Here is an 18,239-nt window from a genome sequence, read left to right on the forward strand (position 1 = left end):
AGGTGGTGGATGCCCCATCCCTGGAGACATTCCAGGCCAGGCTGGATGTGGTTCTGGGCAACCTGGTCTGCTTGAAGATGTCCCTGCTTATTGCAGGGGTTGGACTAGATGAGCTTTGAAGGTCCCTTCTGCCCCAAACCATTCTGTGATTAAGAATCAGCATTGATTCTTAGTGTAATTTGTAAAGAGTTTCTCTGTGCTGACCTATATGATTTCTGTTATTGTGTCATAAAGCTCTTTTCATTTGCTGAGGGGATACTGGTTTTGAATCCTTTCTTTTTAAAGAAATTTAAGGTAGAAAAGCCAAATAATTCCCTTAAGCAGCAAAGCGTCCAAGAAAATGCCACTCTTTTTTAAAGCTGCTTATGCATTAGAAGCAGGGATCCATTATTTTCCTATGGCTAATATATGCAGAAATGATATGCAAATTAGAACCAAAATAGCAAGCATATTTCCTTTTTTTCTGGGTCTTGATGGCAAAGCATGTTAACAAGTGACAGTGTCACTTCTCAAGGTGTCTTAGACAAGCCTCTATTGGCAAAAGAAGATGGAAGACAGTCATTGTACATGTCTAATTTCTAGAGGAAATACAGGTGAATCTCAGTAACCTACCTCCTGTGTGGGAAGAAGCAACTTTCTCAGGCTCACAGTGGAAATGTGACTGACCTCTTAGTTTTCTCTGGAGTTCTAAACTCTAGTAGCAGCCACAAATGTTGTTCCTTTGTTTTTCCTACAGGTCTGAAAACCAGGAACTTTTGAAACTTTTATTTTGACTACAGAGTAATTTGGGCTTTATTCTGCTTCCAGAATACACTCAATGTAGATGACACCAGCAGCAAAGCCTACGCAAACCTCTTGGTCTTTTACCCTCTTTCCTCCCTTCCCTCCACACTCCTACTCTTTGCTACTGGTATCATGGGTTTGGAACTGAGGGGAAGGCACTGTGTGCAGAGGGCAGTGAAGCCTGCCTTGCAAGTGCTTGGATCCTCGTCTAGGTCACCATCAGATCCATTCTCTGGGCAAATGGCAAGATGATTCTTTGAGATGAGCCAGAGAATTCTTTGTCCCTCAGATCCTAAAAATCAGGAAAACAAACATTAGCTTATTCTGCTTCTACTGCCTTTCTCCAGACTGGTTCTCCACCAAGGTTCTTTGTTTAAATCACCCTTGGATTAATTGTGGTGGAATTGCTGGCATGCCTAAACCGCAAGACAGATGAGCATTAGCACTATTGGTCTGATCATCAGAGTCTTTGTGGTGCTCTAGTGAGGAAATTGGTTTCTTCTGGGTTTGTAGTTTTTAACTGAGAACATTTTCTTACAGTTTCAATTCACGCATTTTAGTTATACTTTACAATAGGTTGTTATATATGTTATGATGAAATGTGTTGCATGTTTTCAATGAAAAGAAATGGTAGATGTGTGCTCCTGCTGATAACGAGTTATTGTACAGTGTCAGTTGTAAGATGTAGATGATGAAGGCATTTGGGGAGAAAAAATGTCTGTGACTGAACTCGTAAAGTGTGTTTTTCCTGACATAAACCCAAAGGAGATTCACTGACATTAAGATAAACAGGCAAAATATTTTGTGCTTCATATTTTGAAGAGAGAATCTACACAGGATAAGAATCACTCCACATACAAATAATTTCTCCTAAAAAGACTAGAAATGATCCTTGATGGAAGTCAAGAAGTCTCTAACACTTCTGGGAGATCAGTCCAGGTGAATGAAGATTATTGTGTAGAGGGCAAGCTATAATAAAACCTGTCAGTTCTGTCAACCCTTCTGTCTGAGGTCTATAGAGGATTAAAAGGATATTGAACATCATGTAACAGCTGTCTCCTATGTGAAAGGGATCACTGTTGTGTTGAACATAAATGTGCCTGTTACAGAGCTCCATGAGGTTAGGTGTGGCTGAGCCACAAGTGGTTGCTTTGTCAGCTAAAGTGCTGCTTTCAGGCACTTGAAAGAGCACAGTCCACGTTCTAAATAGGTGATATCAAAGTCTTATCAACACGTGTGCTTCTTGTGCATCTTTTGCACTCCTGGCAGATTATTGGATACCATCGAGTTTGGCATAATAAGCAAAAAGCTATATTGAGTTCCTATGGCGTTGAGGAAATATTAATTAATAGCTGGTGTGAAGTGCAGTCAGTGTTGCCAGACAAGTTGCAAATTGACTTTTAACTACTAACTTTCTTTTTTTTTTTGGAACTCTAAAAACTCTAAGGTTGAAATGCAAAAAAGTTGTTGACAGTAATAACAGCTTTAACTGCACTGAGGTTTTCTGGGACAGTTTAATGAATTTGGAGTGTTGATTAAGACTTTTGAAACACAGAATTTCGCAATGCTTGATACGATACAAGAAAAAGGGAACGATGCTTCGAATGAACATTGCTGGAAATCTGTAATATCTAAAAGGGTTGTGTTTGAAATTAAAAAGGGAAAGAGTTCTTTCCATTCTGAAATCACAGAATCATATGGTTTGGGTTGGAAAGGACCCTAAGATCATCCAGTTCCAACCCCCTGCCACGGGCAGGGACACCTCACACTAGACCAAGTTGCCCAAGGGAAGCGAATGGGAAGAAATAATCTACCTGATATATCCTTTACTTAGAAGATGCAGTTTTCTTTGTTGCTTTTTAATTTTAGTATTTCTAAGAATGAAGTGTGAAAGCTGGATAGCTATTTAGATTATGGAATGGATTCCTAAGAATATGGAATATATTCCTAGGTGAAGGTGGCCCTCAGATTCTTTAGCACAGGCTTCAATAGTTGCATCATGGACTAGACGATCTCCAAAGGTCCCTTCCAACCCCTAATGATTCTGTGATCACCTGCTTTTCTCTAAGCATTCATGTGTTTGGCCAGTGGTGTGGGTATAAAGGTAAAGCTGAAAATTAAACTCAGGATAGGTAGTTTCTTCATCCCAAAAATGTATCCTGCACTTTCGTATGTTGCTAAGTTCAGCATTATTTCCTCTTACATTCATTTTAAATAACCGAGTTTGAAGACCCAGATTCCCATATACCTTTTCTTTCATTCTTTCATTTTCAATCTTTAAGCCAGTTATGTACTAAGGAAATTCCCAACATCATTTTCCAGAGAGCAGTGGTAACTTCTTAGATAAGCACTTGGTGGGAGCAATGAGGCCATGGAATAGGTATATAGGATGTGAGGACTGACTGCAAGACCTAAACTTAAATTCTGATTTTAATACGAATTTAAGCATCACATTTGTTGACTCTTCAGTTACAACACGTCTGGTAACATTCAGTGTTTGATATGACACTGTGTGAATTTTGTAGTTGTATACAGAGCTCTTACAGGATTGTTTTTAACTTCTTAACCCTACCTGCAAGTGTTCTCAACAAGAGGAAACAGCCGAGTCTTCCATAGAGGATTTTGCTTAAAAGAAGGTTAGGAAGAGAGATGCAAAAGTAAGAGACTTCTTATTTTTATTAAATCAACCCCAAATCCCAAGACCACCCTTGGGTCAGCTTTTCAAGCCAGTGGTCAAATCAATGTATTGAATTGTTAAAGCTAATTTGAGACCAATATCTAGTTTGTTATTCATGGGAATGGCAAAAAATGTTGCAAGTTAAATACAACCTTTTTAAAGAGGTACAGTAATAGTGTGGGACAGGATATTGATAAAGAGGCCAACCAGAATTCATTAGGGAGGTGCCGCAGTTTAACAGATGAGAAATAACTAAAGAGGTGAGGAGAAGACCAGAAGTCTCCCAAGCACATCACGTGCTGCTTCCCATGATAGTTTTCTGTGACAGACAGCACCCAAACTGGCAACTGCTACTTGAGAATAACCTCAAAATCTTTTTGATGGAAAACAGGTTGGTCTTGCTGGGACTCATAGCTGCTGTCTTTTTGGTATCTAGAGCTGAGGTCTGACTTCCTCTCTGAGTGCGTTACCTGATGGAAGCCTAGTGACATGCCAAAAATGAGAATTGAAGCAGCATTTCATGTACCATGGTCCTGGTTGGAGCAAAAGGAGAAGGTTATTATTTTTAATAGCCCCTTCCAAAACATAGTATGCTGATAAACTGGAAAGAAATCTTTGTCACTTGGAAATGAATGCAAGAAATGGAGAGGAATAACATTCAAATGAAGAATCAGAGGTTCGTTTTGTGTCTTAAGTCCTAGGGGCTGAGGTGGAATAATTGCTGCAGTAAAAGCATGTACATGGGTTTGATAATAGAGAACTGAGCGGTGACTGAGTCTGCACATACTTGTCAGGAACTGTATGGTTAGATATCCCATATAAGATCTACCATGAAGGAGGAAGAACAAATAGGTTTTGACACTCACTGGACTTTGTGCCTTTCTTCCATCTGAGAGCATTGTATTCCTGCACAACAGCAGGAATTTTTTGTGAGACATTATCATAATAACTTTGGTTTTGAAGTCAAAGAACTCTGAATGTTGTAGAGCAATACATAACAAATGGGTTGTAAAAACAAAGTGTGGATTTAAGGACGGTGTAAAGGAATTGTCCTGGTAAAACTCCAAAGAAGAGGTAGTCAGTGTGGGAGCGAAGAAGCTAGTGAAAGGTATTCCAGTTTAGTACTAGTGATGTTAAAATACGTTTAAGTAATAATGTTGATTGGTATGAGCTGCATATAACTTAGTTCCCAATAGAAATGTGAACCTTTTATTTGATTTGCTTGCTCACAGATTGAGAAAGCAGAAGATGGTTGAAACGATTTGCATTATATATAAAAACAATGTTTTGATTTCTGATATGTCAAAAGGATGCTCCAGCTTTTCTGATTTGGCATGTGCTGATATACATGCTTTGTGCTATGATATTCTGTAAGCCACACTGCTTTTTCTATTTTTAATCAGCTCTAATTTATGTAGCAGCTATATTCTGTAACTTTATAAATGGGAGAAATAGGATTAAAATAATGCTATAGAAGCTATATAAAATGAAGCGGGTGAAAGGCAGTAGTCTTTGGGGCTATGTTGCAATATGGTAAGTAAGTGGAAAAATTCTGTGTCCCAGTAAAAGGACAGGAGGAATTTAAGAGCAGACAGAATATATTTTCTCATGAAGTGAGTCGGAGCAGGCTCCTACACCACTTTTGCAAATACCTGCTGGCAGGCACTGGATCACATTATTTGTGTTATGAGTGTTATCCATTAAAATGGAGTTATGCTGAAGGATGATAAAAAGTTATAGGACAGAGAAGTGGAGCAGCTTTGCATGAATGGCAAAAAAAGACTTGCAGCAAACATAAAACAGCCAAGCAGATGCAAAGAGGAGAGGAGAGTTCCTGCACTCAAGGGGGACTCAGAAGTAGATGAGAAAAGAAGAATTATGGTTGTGGAGAGAAGAAAAGAGAAAGATGAGTCATTGATGAATGGAATGATTTGGAGTCTGTGTCCATATGATTCAGTACCTCTTAAGTGTCCAAAAATAACCTTGTCTGTAAGTGCCATTATTCTGCACTAGGGTAGGAGGTTTTTGTGTCTGAAGACTAACTTTCAACTCAGAGTAATTCTTCCTTTCAATAAAAAGCACCTCCCTTACACCTCCTGTAGCTGCCAGCAGCGATGCCATGTCTGTCTCTAATCCTGTAGAGTGCCTCTATTTAAAACTTGCTTCCTCTGGTCATCGTAACTTACTGATGGAGAAGTCGTCCCATTTTCTATGGGTCTGCAGAAGACTCACAGGACTCCCAGGTCATTAAAGAGGCAACAGTGATGATGTGGGAGTCTTTCCTTCTTTCTTCAGATAGGAACTAGTATTGCCAATGGACGTGATACTGAATGTTTTGTTCCTTATGGTTCTTGTGCATTGCTGGGCATTTCTCCTTCTAGTATTACTTAGCCAGGACCATGATACCTGCTGGTTTGTATTGTCTGTGTTCACTGCCTTTTATGAAATTTCCAGTGCCCTTTGTGTTTAGACGTGTTTCTTGGGGATTGGATCTGTTTCTCCTACAGTCCATAATGATGTCTTCATTGTTGATTTGAATTTCAGATGATTTTATCTCCATTGTTACATTACACATACACCACAGAGCTCTCAGCCTTGCATGTAAGAGTCCTTTTGTCTGCTTCTTGACTTTGAATGAAAACAAATATTCCTCTTAAGTGTCATTTGTCTTTGGCACTCATCACGCTGCTGCCAGCTGTAGATTCTCACCAATTGCTTGCCATTGATGAGGATCTGCATTGTGACATCTGTTTAAATGAGTGTATACATGGCCAAATCTCTGCTTAGGGTTGTCCTTGACCCTGTTGAAGTACAACAAGATGAAACAGGGAAGAGAAAGCTGAAGATTAGCCGTAAGCGGTTAAAGGATTGAACCTCAAGGGAAAAGCTTACAGGATGCTCTTCATGTCTGTCATCCAAAGCAGTGGGCATTCAACTTGAGAATTGATTTATTTGGAAATTTTAGATTTACTTCTTCCTTACATGTGCCTTGTTCTACTGTTTACCCTCCCCTACTCAGAGTTTAGAGAGTGTTGCAAGACACTTGGAGTGTTGCCCAGCACTTGGAGAGTTGGGCAAGACACTGCCCAAGGACAAGGGCAGCCTTGGCTGGGTCTGCTGTGCAAACTGTCCCCTAGTTCGTTGGGTGGAATCAGCTCTCCCATTCTCCTAAAATTAACTGACCAAAGCCTCAGGAACTGGATACAGAACATCATTGTTGAGACCTAAGTAAAACTGCTACGTGGGTATTCTCTGAGTAGGGGATGAAGTTTTACAAACTTCTACAAATAGTAGAGCTGGAAGCCTTTTTTCAAAATGAATCTTTATGTCCTGCAGAAAGCCACGTAAATGCATTAGGATTTCATCTGCTTCTAAACCTCTGCCAACACTAACCATGATAAAGGTTATTTTGGCCTGTTTTGTGATGGACGAAAATTTGATAGGTTATCAGCAATGATCTGTTGTCAAATATTCCTCCAGATGATCTGTTTCAAACCTGGCCTTCCAGCACGCATTTGACTGTACTTCAGGTAATATTATTGCCAGGTAGACGATCCTTCACTGCAGTTTTAGGTAATGATAGAACTAAATGTCCCCTCTTTGTTTAAAAGCAAAAACATGGCCAGAGGTGGTCCAGACCTAGAAATTAGACTGTCTGGTGGTCAGATGTTTTAACTTTAAAATAAAACACTGTAATATTTCAACAATGAAACAATGAAAACTATTACTTGAAGATTAGTCTTGGCTATAGCTTCCTTTTCTCTTTTTCTTCTGTACACAAAAGCAGAGAGCTGGTTTCTGGTATCATTTATTTCCTAAGGGTTTTTTGTGTTCGGGTTGGTTTTTATTAGTACCTGTGCTATTAGAGGTCGATTGAATGAGTTGGTGTATGTGAATGGTTTTAGGTGTTTATTTTGCACTGACAAACTTGATAGGTATAACCCTGATAGCTGATAACGTTGGGCAACTGCATAAGCATCATTTGCTTGCATTATTTTGTGCCTGAGAAAGATTTACAAGCACGCTCACCTTAATAAATAACTTTAGTTTTGCAACATTGAAAAATAAGAAGTTAAAGATTTGAAGTTCACTGGGGATACATATGTATAATTTAACACTGTTGGGTAAAAGATGTAAATTTTGAGCTTGGATGTGTGGGAAACATGAATTTCTGTCGTTATATAGTCACAGGCATGTCTCTAAAGCTATGCCAAATTATAATATTTGCATAAATATTTATATAAATATGCTATACTTGCATAGCATTTGTAGGGGGTTTATAGCTAACTTAATTTACCATTTCACTATGAGACTGAGCTGAAGTAACAGCTAAGTGCTTCCAGAATGGAAAATAACATTCCTTTGAGTTCCTCAAGTTTGGGTTTTAGCGATGCAGACTCTGGTGTTGCCTTTTACATGGAAATCAATATGCACGTGAAGTGAATATTGTGAATTGTATCTTTTAACATACAACATCCAGGCTCTATGCTTCTGAAGTAGATGCTGTTCCATGAACAAATAGGGGAAAAAATGGTAATAGGGTGTTGGAAGGATTTTCTCCTATATTTTTACTAAGACATGCTGAGATCTGTACGCTGAGATTACCACAGATCTGGCTTTGTCTGATGCGTTGTGTATTTATGCAGTCCAGAATAATAAGACCACTTAAAACCATGGATGTTTCATTTCTGTGGGTGGTTTTTGTGGGTTTCGTTTTGGTTTGGGGGTTTTATTTTGGGAGGGGGGTGTTTGTTTTGCCTACTTTTTTAGCAGTGATCATGGAACTCTTCAGTTCAATTTGGTGAAGGAGAGAAACTGAATCTAAATTTCTACCTTGTTCACATTATCTTGAACTAAAACCAAAGTAATGGAATAACCTTGTAAAATCAAAGGGTGGGAATTCACAGGGTGGGAAGACAGTTCCAAAAAAAGGAAAGGAGTGTAATACTTAATGTTTCTTCATATGGGGACATGTGGGATTTCTTCATCTGGGGGCATGCACGTGGAATTGAAGCTCATGGTAATTGTCGGTGTGTTCTCTTCAGCATGGTATTTCGCTGTGATTTTTGAAAGGATCAATCACCTGCAGCAATTTATATAATAACTTCCTGGTGGGTGATTCTCCTGTTTTTATTTATGCTTCTTTTTGGTGCCTGGTTCACTAAAATGCAACACCTTTGCTCCTTGGTACAGTAAATGTACTCTGTAACATCTATTATGGTACGGTCAAAGGATAATTTATCGTCAGATAGGAAAGTAGGTCAACACTAATGTCACTTGATGATCAACCCCCCAAGTTTAATAAAACACCTCACCAGCATGCATTCTGCACAGTGCTTGATGTTTTATTAGGACTACAGTACCTTACAGTACCTAGCTAGAACGGGAGTGTAATTACTGAGCTGTCAGGGTGATAAGTGGGATTAATGGCAGCCTGGTGCACTTTAGTCTGCAGAGTGCTCAGAGAAGCAGAAGATGGTATTATTATAAGAGAAAGTCTGGCCTGGCATATTCATGGCACCCTTCCCTCCTCCCCAGAACTCACATTCCAGTTTGTGTTACCACCACCACCCCCCCTCTCCCAGTAGCTGACATTTTCAACAGCTGTTACTTGTGAAAACAGCTCAAAAATCCAAAGAAAAATAATGTGGTGAAGATGCTTGTTAGCCACAATGGGGAATCTGTGCACTGCTTGTCATAGACTGGACAGAGTCAGACTGGTTTGGGTTGGAAATGACCCCTTGTCCTATCACTACAGTCCCTGATGCAGAGTCCCTCTCCAGCATCCTTGCAGCCCCCTTCAGACACTGGAAGCTGCTCTGAGGTCTCCACGCAGCCTTATACTGCTAGGTGTCATTCTAGTCATTTTTGACATGAAATTGTTCTATATATAATCGACATAAATGCTCTTTCTGTTAAGTGCCATTCTTTCGGTCTTGGACACAGGACTGTTGTATTTTAAAGGAAACCATGTTCAGGCAAGTGAAGAGCAGAAAGTCAGAATGGAATTGTTGCCTTTTTTAAACATGTGATTTTCCACTTCTGTTCTTTCCTTACTGCCTACTAGGCAAAATGATCATCCGAGCCCTCATACTCGTGTATTTTGTCTAGTGTATCTCCTTTTTCTCTGGCTTCTAGTACTAAAGCTTTGCTGTCTTTCAATCTGCTTAGATTGCTGAGACCTCTTGACTCCGTGCTCTGGCCACATCAACCCTCTGAGGTCCCCACTGGCCTGCTTGTGCTTGTTAAGGCATTCAGAACATGGGCCTCTCAGTGGGTAGCGCTGGGCAGTGTATATTTAAGGTATATTTAAGTCACAGCTAAACCTACTCTGCTCTTCTGCCAGAGCGCCTCTGACATCTGGCTACTTGAACTGGTAACCCGCTCTGGTGTTGAACCTGGATTTGGCTTTATCAGATTTCTCAGCTTTTGCAGCCTCTCAGACCTTTTCTCCTTTAAATATTTCCCCTGAGACCTTTTCCACATCACTAGTTCTGTGAGGAAATCCAAACAGCTTCTACCAAGTGCCTTCAGATTTTGCTGGTGCCATGGTGCTTCAGTACCCAGCCAGATGATAATGAATGGGAAGATGAAAGACTAATCTTTTATTTAACTGGCTTTGCCTTCTCTCTTATTCCACTCTTAATTGAAAAAACCCAACCAAAAAAATCCCCAAACCAAACCAAAAGCAATGCCTGTGGTTGACAGTCAGGCCAGTTTTTCACTGCAGGTATTTGAAGCGTTTAATTCCTTTTAATATGCTTTTCATTTTCTTGTGCTTGTAGTCCACAGGTCTCTTGCAGATGTCCTGTGTTTGAAAATACCCAGTTTAAGTAACAAGTAACAATCCTGAAGGTGGACTTGTGGAACTTAAGCAGTTGTGCTCAGATAATACATAAAAACCAGATTTTATTTCATTTTCCATAGATGGTTAAACCCACAATTTACGTGAATCCTGGCAGGGGGTTGGAACTGGATGATCTTAAGGTCCATTCCAACTCAAACCATTCTCTGATTCTATATGTAAAACCAAAAGTATGCACAAATAGCTTTGTGTTTAGTAGAGAACCAGTTCACCTGACTTTTACCTTTGTTTTTTAATTTATTGTTACATTTCCTTACTGCAAATTGCATAGAATACCCTGAGAGCTTAATTCTTAGATGGGAGTTGTGCAAGCAACCAGAGTGGTACATCACTGTGTATGTCACTGTTAGTGACATGGGGTAGTGGTGGCCTTGGCAGTGCTGGGGTAATAGTTGGACTTGATGATCTTTAAAGGTCTTTTCCAACCTAGTTGATTCTGTGATTCTATCCTCATGGATGACCATGCAGGAACAGCTAATAATTCCTTGCTACTTAGCATGTTTTAATATACAGTTAGGTTTTGTCATTAGGGATGACAAGAAGAGGATTTTGGGGATTTCCGTTGGGAATATTCAGTAGTCCTGTGCATTGTTTTCAGAGGTCATAGACATATCACAGGAAACTCATAGAGAAGTGACTTGAAAAATTATCAACATTCTAAGTCTTTGGCACATACAGTACAAAGTAATTCTGCTGCGGAAGTACTGTTGCTTTTGTGTGTCTGATTACCCAACATCCAGAGTTTAATCCACAGTGACACTTCCAGAACTACATTAATACATTCAGATTCCCAGCACAGATGTTTTTCAAATAGAAGAATGAGATGGTCAGAAGTTTAGCAATCTTGGATGCCGGGGGAAAAGTGACTTCTGTGTAATTAGACATTGTTTCCTAATACTTGGACATCTGTAGTCCATATGTCCGTAACTGCATCCTACCAGCCTGCCTTTGTAAAATGAAGTCAACAGAACATAATGAGTCAGTGTTGAATGCAAGTCAATAATGATCATGTTTTAATTTTGAGGTTTTAAATGGAAATGTAATGAAGATGCTCTGTGTTATTCCTTTGTGGCTTATCGTCTACCATGCTAACTCAAAAACCTTATTGGCAGCATTTGTGTTCCACATCTCCTTGACACGTTTTCTTTTATTCCTGTAGATGCTTAAAGTGTGCAGATGCCCCCTGTCAGAAGAGTTGCCCAACTAATCTGGACATCAAGTCATTCATCACGAGTATTGCAAACAAGGTAAAATCAGGCTTGCAGTAGTACATGGAAGCAAGTAGCAGCAGTTCTCTTAGTGAGATTGTGTTTCAAGGTTTATCTTTACAAAGTCTTAAACAGTTTTTACAACAGATGCTTTAAAGTTCAACAGTTTTTAATTGGTTTGGGTTCTGTTCTGTGCCTGGGCAGATAGTGGATAGAGCAAATCAGGTCACTTTTCGATGAAGTTTTGGGGTTTGATGGTTTTCAAACACAATGATATTCCAAACCCTGAGCATTACAAGGTAATTATTGAACCGTGCTGCTACCTGAGGAATTACACTTGAAAACCTTTTTGGTTTTTGGGTTTTTTTTTAAGAAGTGATGATAGTTTGAATTTGCTTTGGGCAGAAATTTGGCACGACGGTGGTTATCTCAAGGAATGTTTTCCCGCAGTTGATAGTAAGAGGCGCTGATGAATGCAAATGTAGTCCATCACTTAGACTATTAATAAAATACAACAGGAATAAACAGAACCCCTCTTTGGAGGTCCTGTACCTTTTCCTTTCTTAATAGGCTGTTATACTGTAATCATCATGAAATCTTCAAAACATGAAGACATTATTTGGATTCGTGGTTTACAATTGACTTTTAACAGTTAGAACTAGAAACAAAGATGACAGCAAAGTTGATGTGACAAGATTAATTAGGCTGCCTGGGATAGCCTAAAGATGCCTAGATATTGACTGCCCCATACCTTTTAAAATGTACTTCCCATCTGTGGAATCGTTAGGTGCCGTGTGATTTATTTGTCTGGAGAAGTCCAATTAGACTCATAATCTACTGGGGGTGCTACAAAGATTTCCTGGCTGCATTTTATGTTTTAACATGTCTCATTTAGATGCAGCTGAAAGGGCCAACGCAGGTAAAGCTGGAGTGAAGTGGGCAACAGCAGCACTGCCGTGTGCAAGTTAACAGCCACATTGCTTTTACTACACTGTGTGTTGTAGTATGAGAAGAGAAGACACTGGTAAATTCTGCACCTTAACAAGAAACATTAGGATAAGAGGAGATATTAAGGTACATGTATCAATTATAACATTAACTGTGTGTTGATATGGTTTGCAGTAATTGGTATTATGCCCAGCATCTGCATGTATCCTGTCACTGCAGCATTTATTTTCCTGAACGTAGGTATCTGTTTGCAACCATACTGTACTCTGTGTTGTATTGCTGCTTATTACCTCTTCAGGAATCATGAAGCAGGCAAACAGAAAAGAGAAGGGACAAGGCAGTAATGAAACTGCCTGTCTCCATCTCATCGTCGTGCTGTAGTTTGTTTAGGAAACCTAAAGCAAATTTTATGAAAGTATTTTACCAGGATGGTATTTTGTAAGTAAGAAATGAGTTATGTGCCGCTTCGAGTAGGACAGGGTGATGTGTTGAGGAAAGGAAAAGGGCCTGGTTATCAAAACACAGAAGCTGGGAATAAGGAAGCAGGGAAGATGGACTGAAGAGTGCCACAGAAGATGTCAGTAGAAAAACTAGTACCAGCAGCATCCTGGAATGATAGATTTGGTGAGTCCTTTAGACTCCGATAGCCTCAGAAATACTCTGCCCATTTGTGACTTGGCAGAAAGGGTAAATCATTTTAACAGCTGATCCGTTCTGAATCTGGTGAATCCATTACAAAGCAGAGAAAGTCAAGGTAGGGGGACTGCAGAGCTTTGAGAGCTGTGTTTTAGCAAAGATATACCAGAATAACGTTAGGAAACCGCCTTACATGGGTGAAATGAAGCTAATGAGAACACTTATAGGTCTCAATAGGGCCAGATTTAACCTGTCACATGGTCAGTGATCAGCCTTACAGAGTTTGGGCTGTTTGATGATAACTCTTTGAAATCATCTTGGAAGTCGCAGATGTCAGGGTTTTGAGCAGGTGACCTGATCACTTGGTGTTTTATCAGGAAATCCTGCTTTAAAAAAGCAACACCAGTGTACGGCTGTTCCCTCAGGAGGTTGAATAGTCTTGATGTAAAAAATGAAGTATCTTAGATTACTGAAACGTACTTCCAGCCTTTCTTTTTGGACTCTATCCCTGTCTATCCATAGCTACTGTATCCGCTCTGAAACTAGCTTTTATGAGAGGTGTACAGCAGTTTTGGTAACTGCTTTTACCTCCTGTTGATGCCTGATAATTGCTTAGACAGCAGGAAGCATCCACACGCAGGAAGCTTTAATAAGTCAGGTAGCTGGTTTCTGCTAGGCAGGATGTTAGGATGGGAAATTGCATCTTTCTGTGAATTCCAGTTCCAAGTGTGAGTTCACATTCAGTCTTGCCCATTGCTTTCTCTCCTTACCCTGTTGGAAGAAATCAAATATAACATGGTTGTGGAAGGATTTCTCTGTGAAAGCTGTAGTGCTGACTTAAAAAAACAACCAAACAAACAGAAAACCAACACAACCCCCCCAAAAAAACCCAAACCCAAAAACTAAAAGTGAGAAAACCCCACAACCAAATACATTTAGATGCATCATTCCTGGAGACACTCAAGGCCAGGCTGGATGTGGTTCTGGGCAACCTGATCTGGTTGAAGATGTCTCTCCTTGTTGCAGGGGGTGGGACAGGATGAGCTTTGAAGGTCCGTCCAACCCAAATCATTCTGTGATTTAGTGCTTAGCAAAGAGCTGAAGTCATGGGCTGAGAAACAAGGCTGGAAAGTCCTGCATATCTGTGGCCTCCACGTCAGTGGCTGTGCCTTCTGCAACTCATGTGCCAAGCAACTTCTCAGGGAAATATATGTCTGTTCTTCATAAAAAATAACTGTCAATTCTTTTGGTTTCCCTTAGGAATAGGATTTTTTTCTAGGTGTGGGTGTGTGCTACTGTTTTTACACTACTCCTTGCTTTGTGCCAAGCAAGCAATAGATAGAAGATGATAGTTGAGAGAGGAGTACCAAAAGTTGAAGTGATTCACCTGAAGTCATGACCCTGGCAGAGTCTGAGAGCCCTCTACCATGGTGTCCTGCAGTGTCCTCTCCCCTCTCATACTGCCACTGTGGTGCCTGCGCTTCCTGCACCATACACTTTTAGAGCAGATAGAAAACAGGAAAAGCACACTAAAACTTCTCATTTTGAAAGTTTTTAATGGAACCAGTAAGGAATTTTTCACTTTTTAATCCTTTTTTCCCTAAGCTTTTATTGGCGGTATCATTCAGCAATCTGCTTGCTAATAGTTTTGTATTAATGTCATAAAAGTATTTACTTCACAAGTAAATATCAAGGATATTCTACACATTGAAAATACTTTTCAAATGGATAAATACATTTTTTTCTGTTTTCACCTTGTATGTAAGCTTTCTTTTTTAATCCAATATCTTATCGATGTATCTGGTAGCTTCTAGACAAACCGAATAGGTGAAGTGTAGAAACTTCAGGTATTTGAGGTCAGTAAACTGGGATATACTTTCTAAGCTTATTGAAATCCCTGTCCTGCTTCTGAATCTGTCTTCATCACTCGAGAAACTCCCTTCAGCAGGTTACCCTTCTACTTGTTTAGGAGGGATACAGTTCATATATCCCTGGTCCTCATCCCTGTGTAAGCAGTGAGCAGGACTGCACACAGGTATTTATTTAAACACGATTCATTATTAATACAGAGTATTTAGACAGCAGCGTACTGCAAATGAATTACTTTGTCACGTATTTAAGAGCTCCGTTGTACGTAGTTTGTTTTGTTGGCAAACTGCTCTAGCAATCATAAAAGGTCAGGGATTCTTGTTCTCTTAAGCCTGGGGCTTTTTAGATATTTACAGGCCATGTACAATGTAGCTGTTGTGTGGCTGTTCTGTCGTTAGACCTGAGCTCAGGAGTAGAAGACAGGGGAGGAGGGGTTGTTTCTGGGTTGAGAGGGTAATTGAATTGCCAGACTCAATGAGCCTTGAGCCTCTTTGAGAAAAAGGATGTCACTTATGCTGTATTGTGCTCGCTGCTGTGACACAGTGGAGTTTAGGCCACAGCTTCCATTCCCTTTTCCCATACAAACTGGATTACAAGTCCACTTTATAAAGGTACAATCTATTCTATTGTGTCTTTCTAGTTAGTGTTTCTTCTTGCAGTTGTGTCTCTCAGAGACCAGACTTCAAATTCACCATGCACCCATCACTACTTTTGTTTCGAAATGTCACATGGCAGCAAACAAGTATTCTGACTTCCAGCTGCCCTCTCTTTAAATACAGCCTCCTCATTGCAAAGCGCATATTGTTTGTTTTACAATGCACAAGTGCCGTCTTAGTTATTTCTTTCTTTAAAAAGAAAAACCCACTAAGAATAGAAAGTGTTCAGCTGCTGCAGAGGCAAGTTTTGTTCCATCTCTGAACGAGCACCAGGAGTGAGTTTAGGATTTTATGTCCTCTTTTCCCTGTATTGATCGTCAAAGCAAGAAGGACTCGGTAAAGTGGACTTCCAGCACCCGTCATCCTTTCGAGCTGGCACAAGCAAATACTGTACAACAGCAGAAAATCCTAGAGCTTTCCAGAAGCAACTCTCATCCTGAGCACTTGCAGCTTGTCCAGCTTTCCTCTTGTGAGAAGAAATGTGTGCCAGAGGACGCTGCCTATCAGAAAGCAGCAGCTCTGCCTTTGTGTCATTCAGTGAGACTTGGAGTTTGTGACCAGACACCTTTATGGTTGAGTAGTTGCATTGAAAAACAACTTGTTGGTGGAGTTCAGGCGTGGGGATATGAAGTTATATGACATGGCACAGGCACAAGGAGCGAGTGACTCAGCCTTGGTAGTCTGAGTCAATAATGAAGAATCAGGGGCACAGAAGTAGCTTTTGTGGTATCAGTACTCAAAAAGCAGACTTTGTCGCTGAAACTCTCTGTTCTCACATTTTTATCTCTAGTCTTGCCGTATTACAACGTTTCCTGACATTGAGTCAACAGTTTTCTCCTTGTTCTGAAAGACCATCTTCTCCCAAATCCCTTAATAATAAACTGGTCTGAACTGACACATCAACCATTTTCTAACAGACTTTATAGGTACATGTAAGCCTTCTGGTGGCCAGCATTAAAAAACCCCAAAACAACAACCAACCCCCAACCCCCGCCCCAGATAACCCCAAATCCCCACACCAACAAAGCCACGCTGCCCTCTGGATAAAAGGTTGTCCCTGGACTGTGCAGAATGCTGGTAGGGAAATGGAGAGAGAAATGAATGCCAGGAACAGTACAGAGAAGGTTGTGAAACACAAGTAAATTTTCGGATTTCAGGCTTAGGTTTCAATAAACCCAAAGGAAATGTGTAGGGTTTTCAGGAAAGAAATGAATTTCTTCAAGGGAGAAGTGGGAGAGGGAACAAACTGGAAGATAGAGATGGATACCAAAGGCTAAGGGTGAATCTGAAGTTTAGGAGATTGAGGGAGTAAAGGTAAAAGTGTTCATGGTTAATATCCTGGAAATGAGAAAGAAAGAAAAGCGTGTGGAAAAGGAAGGCAAGAGACAAAAAGCTGCGGGATCATTAAGAGAAAATGAAATGAAGGATAAGGGAGAAAGGGTGGAGAGGATTCTGACAGGTGAGAGGAACAGAGTGATGGTTTTTCTGTGCCAGAAGAACTATGAGTAAATTAACAAAGGACATCTATATGCCATTGCAAAGACTGTAGAAACTCATGAGTCACAGTTCATATGTAAAACACTATAAGTGGGATCCTGTTAATACAATGAAGGATTGTGGAAGTCAGAAAGCTGCTCGATGATTGGGAATAATTATATCTAGATATGCATCACAATTAATCTTTAAGTACTCCTCTGAGGCCCCGGCTTTGGGAAAGGGCTGTTTTATTCCGCTTTCCCTGTTAATCTTTATATATTCCAGGTCACTAAATACAAAACCCCCACATTTTCAAGAAAAAGTAGTAATGGTGTTAAATTGATGCACTCGAAACAGTGACTTTTCTTGAGATGTCTGTTTGTACTTAGTGTAATGGAATGGCTGACAGCTGGTTTCAGTTGCCATCGTGTAATTATGTAGAATAGACTTTTGCGATGACACTATGTCAATTAAGGAATCTCTCACATTCTAGACTACAAAGGACAAAATGACAGTACAAGATATTCCTTCCGTTCTTCCTCATAAAAAGATAGTGACACTGTGTGAAATTACAGCCCCGTTCCGATGACACGAGTCAAAGGATGTGAAAGATTTCTGGATTGATTAAAAATCATCAGCATTATAATACAGAATATGTATGATTGGAGAAGTTGCCGTTCTGTTGTGTTCCTTCTTCTTCGGAACGTATTGGGGGGGGCGGTGACAGACTCGGGGGCGTTTCTTGTACTATTTGAACTGGTGTGTGTCAGTGTGAAAAATGCTTCTTATATAACAACATCCTTTAAATAGTGGCTCTTTGGTATGTGAAAGTATTTCAATCCAATCTATCTTGAGGAAATCTTAAAGCCATCGCAGAACATGAGCTGGGATAGGAGGTGGTGATATTTCCCCATATTTTTTTTTTTGCTACATCTCCCTTTTCTTAAACTAAACCCAGATGAAAAGGAAATGACCGCTTTTTTCCTTCTTTCCTCTTAAAGTCTTCACTCTGTCCCCAAAATCCTGATGGAGTCAGTGTATTCATTCTTATTGCACAAAGCATCATAATGCATATTCTTCATTGTTTCGGAGAAAACGGCAATATCAAAACACCCTGATGC

The 18,239-nt window shown here is 40.0% G+C and overlaps 1 protein-coding gene across 7 annotated transcripts in view; it reads left to right on the forward strand.

Annotated features, from left to right (window-relative positions):
* The window catches only part of DPYD (dihydropyrimidine dehydrogenase), a 355,916-nt gene that overhangs the window by 89,992 nt on the left and 247,685 nt on the right, over positions 1-18,239 (forward strand). For 5 of the 7 annotated variants that reach the window (XM_030494219.1, XM_030494220.1, XM_030494224.1 and 2 more), the window contains one exon: positions 11,485-11,572. In XM_030494219.1, coding sequence (XP_030350079.1) covers positions 11,485-11,572 — 88 coding nt within the window. Of the gene's footprint in view, positions 1-11,484; positions 11,573-12,428; positions 12,608-18,239 lie in introns of those variants that run through there. The other 2 variants (XM_030494223.1, XM_030494221.1) reach the window with 2 other exon arrangements.

The sequence above is a fragment of the Strigops habroptila genome, chromosome 8 (assembly GCF_004027225.2).
Source record: "Strigops habroptila isolate Jane chromosome 8, bStrHab1.2.pri, whole genome shotgun sequence".
Classification (NCBI taxonomy): domain Eukaryota; kingdom Metazoa; phylum Chordata; class Aves; order Psittaciformes; family Psittacidae; genus Strigops; species Strigops habroptila.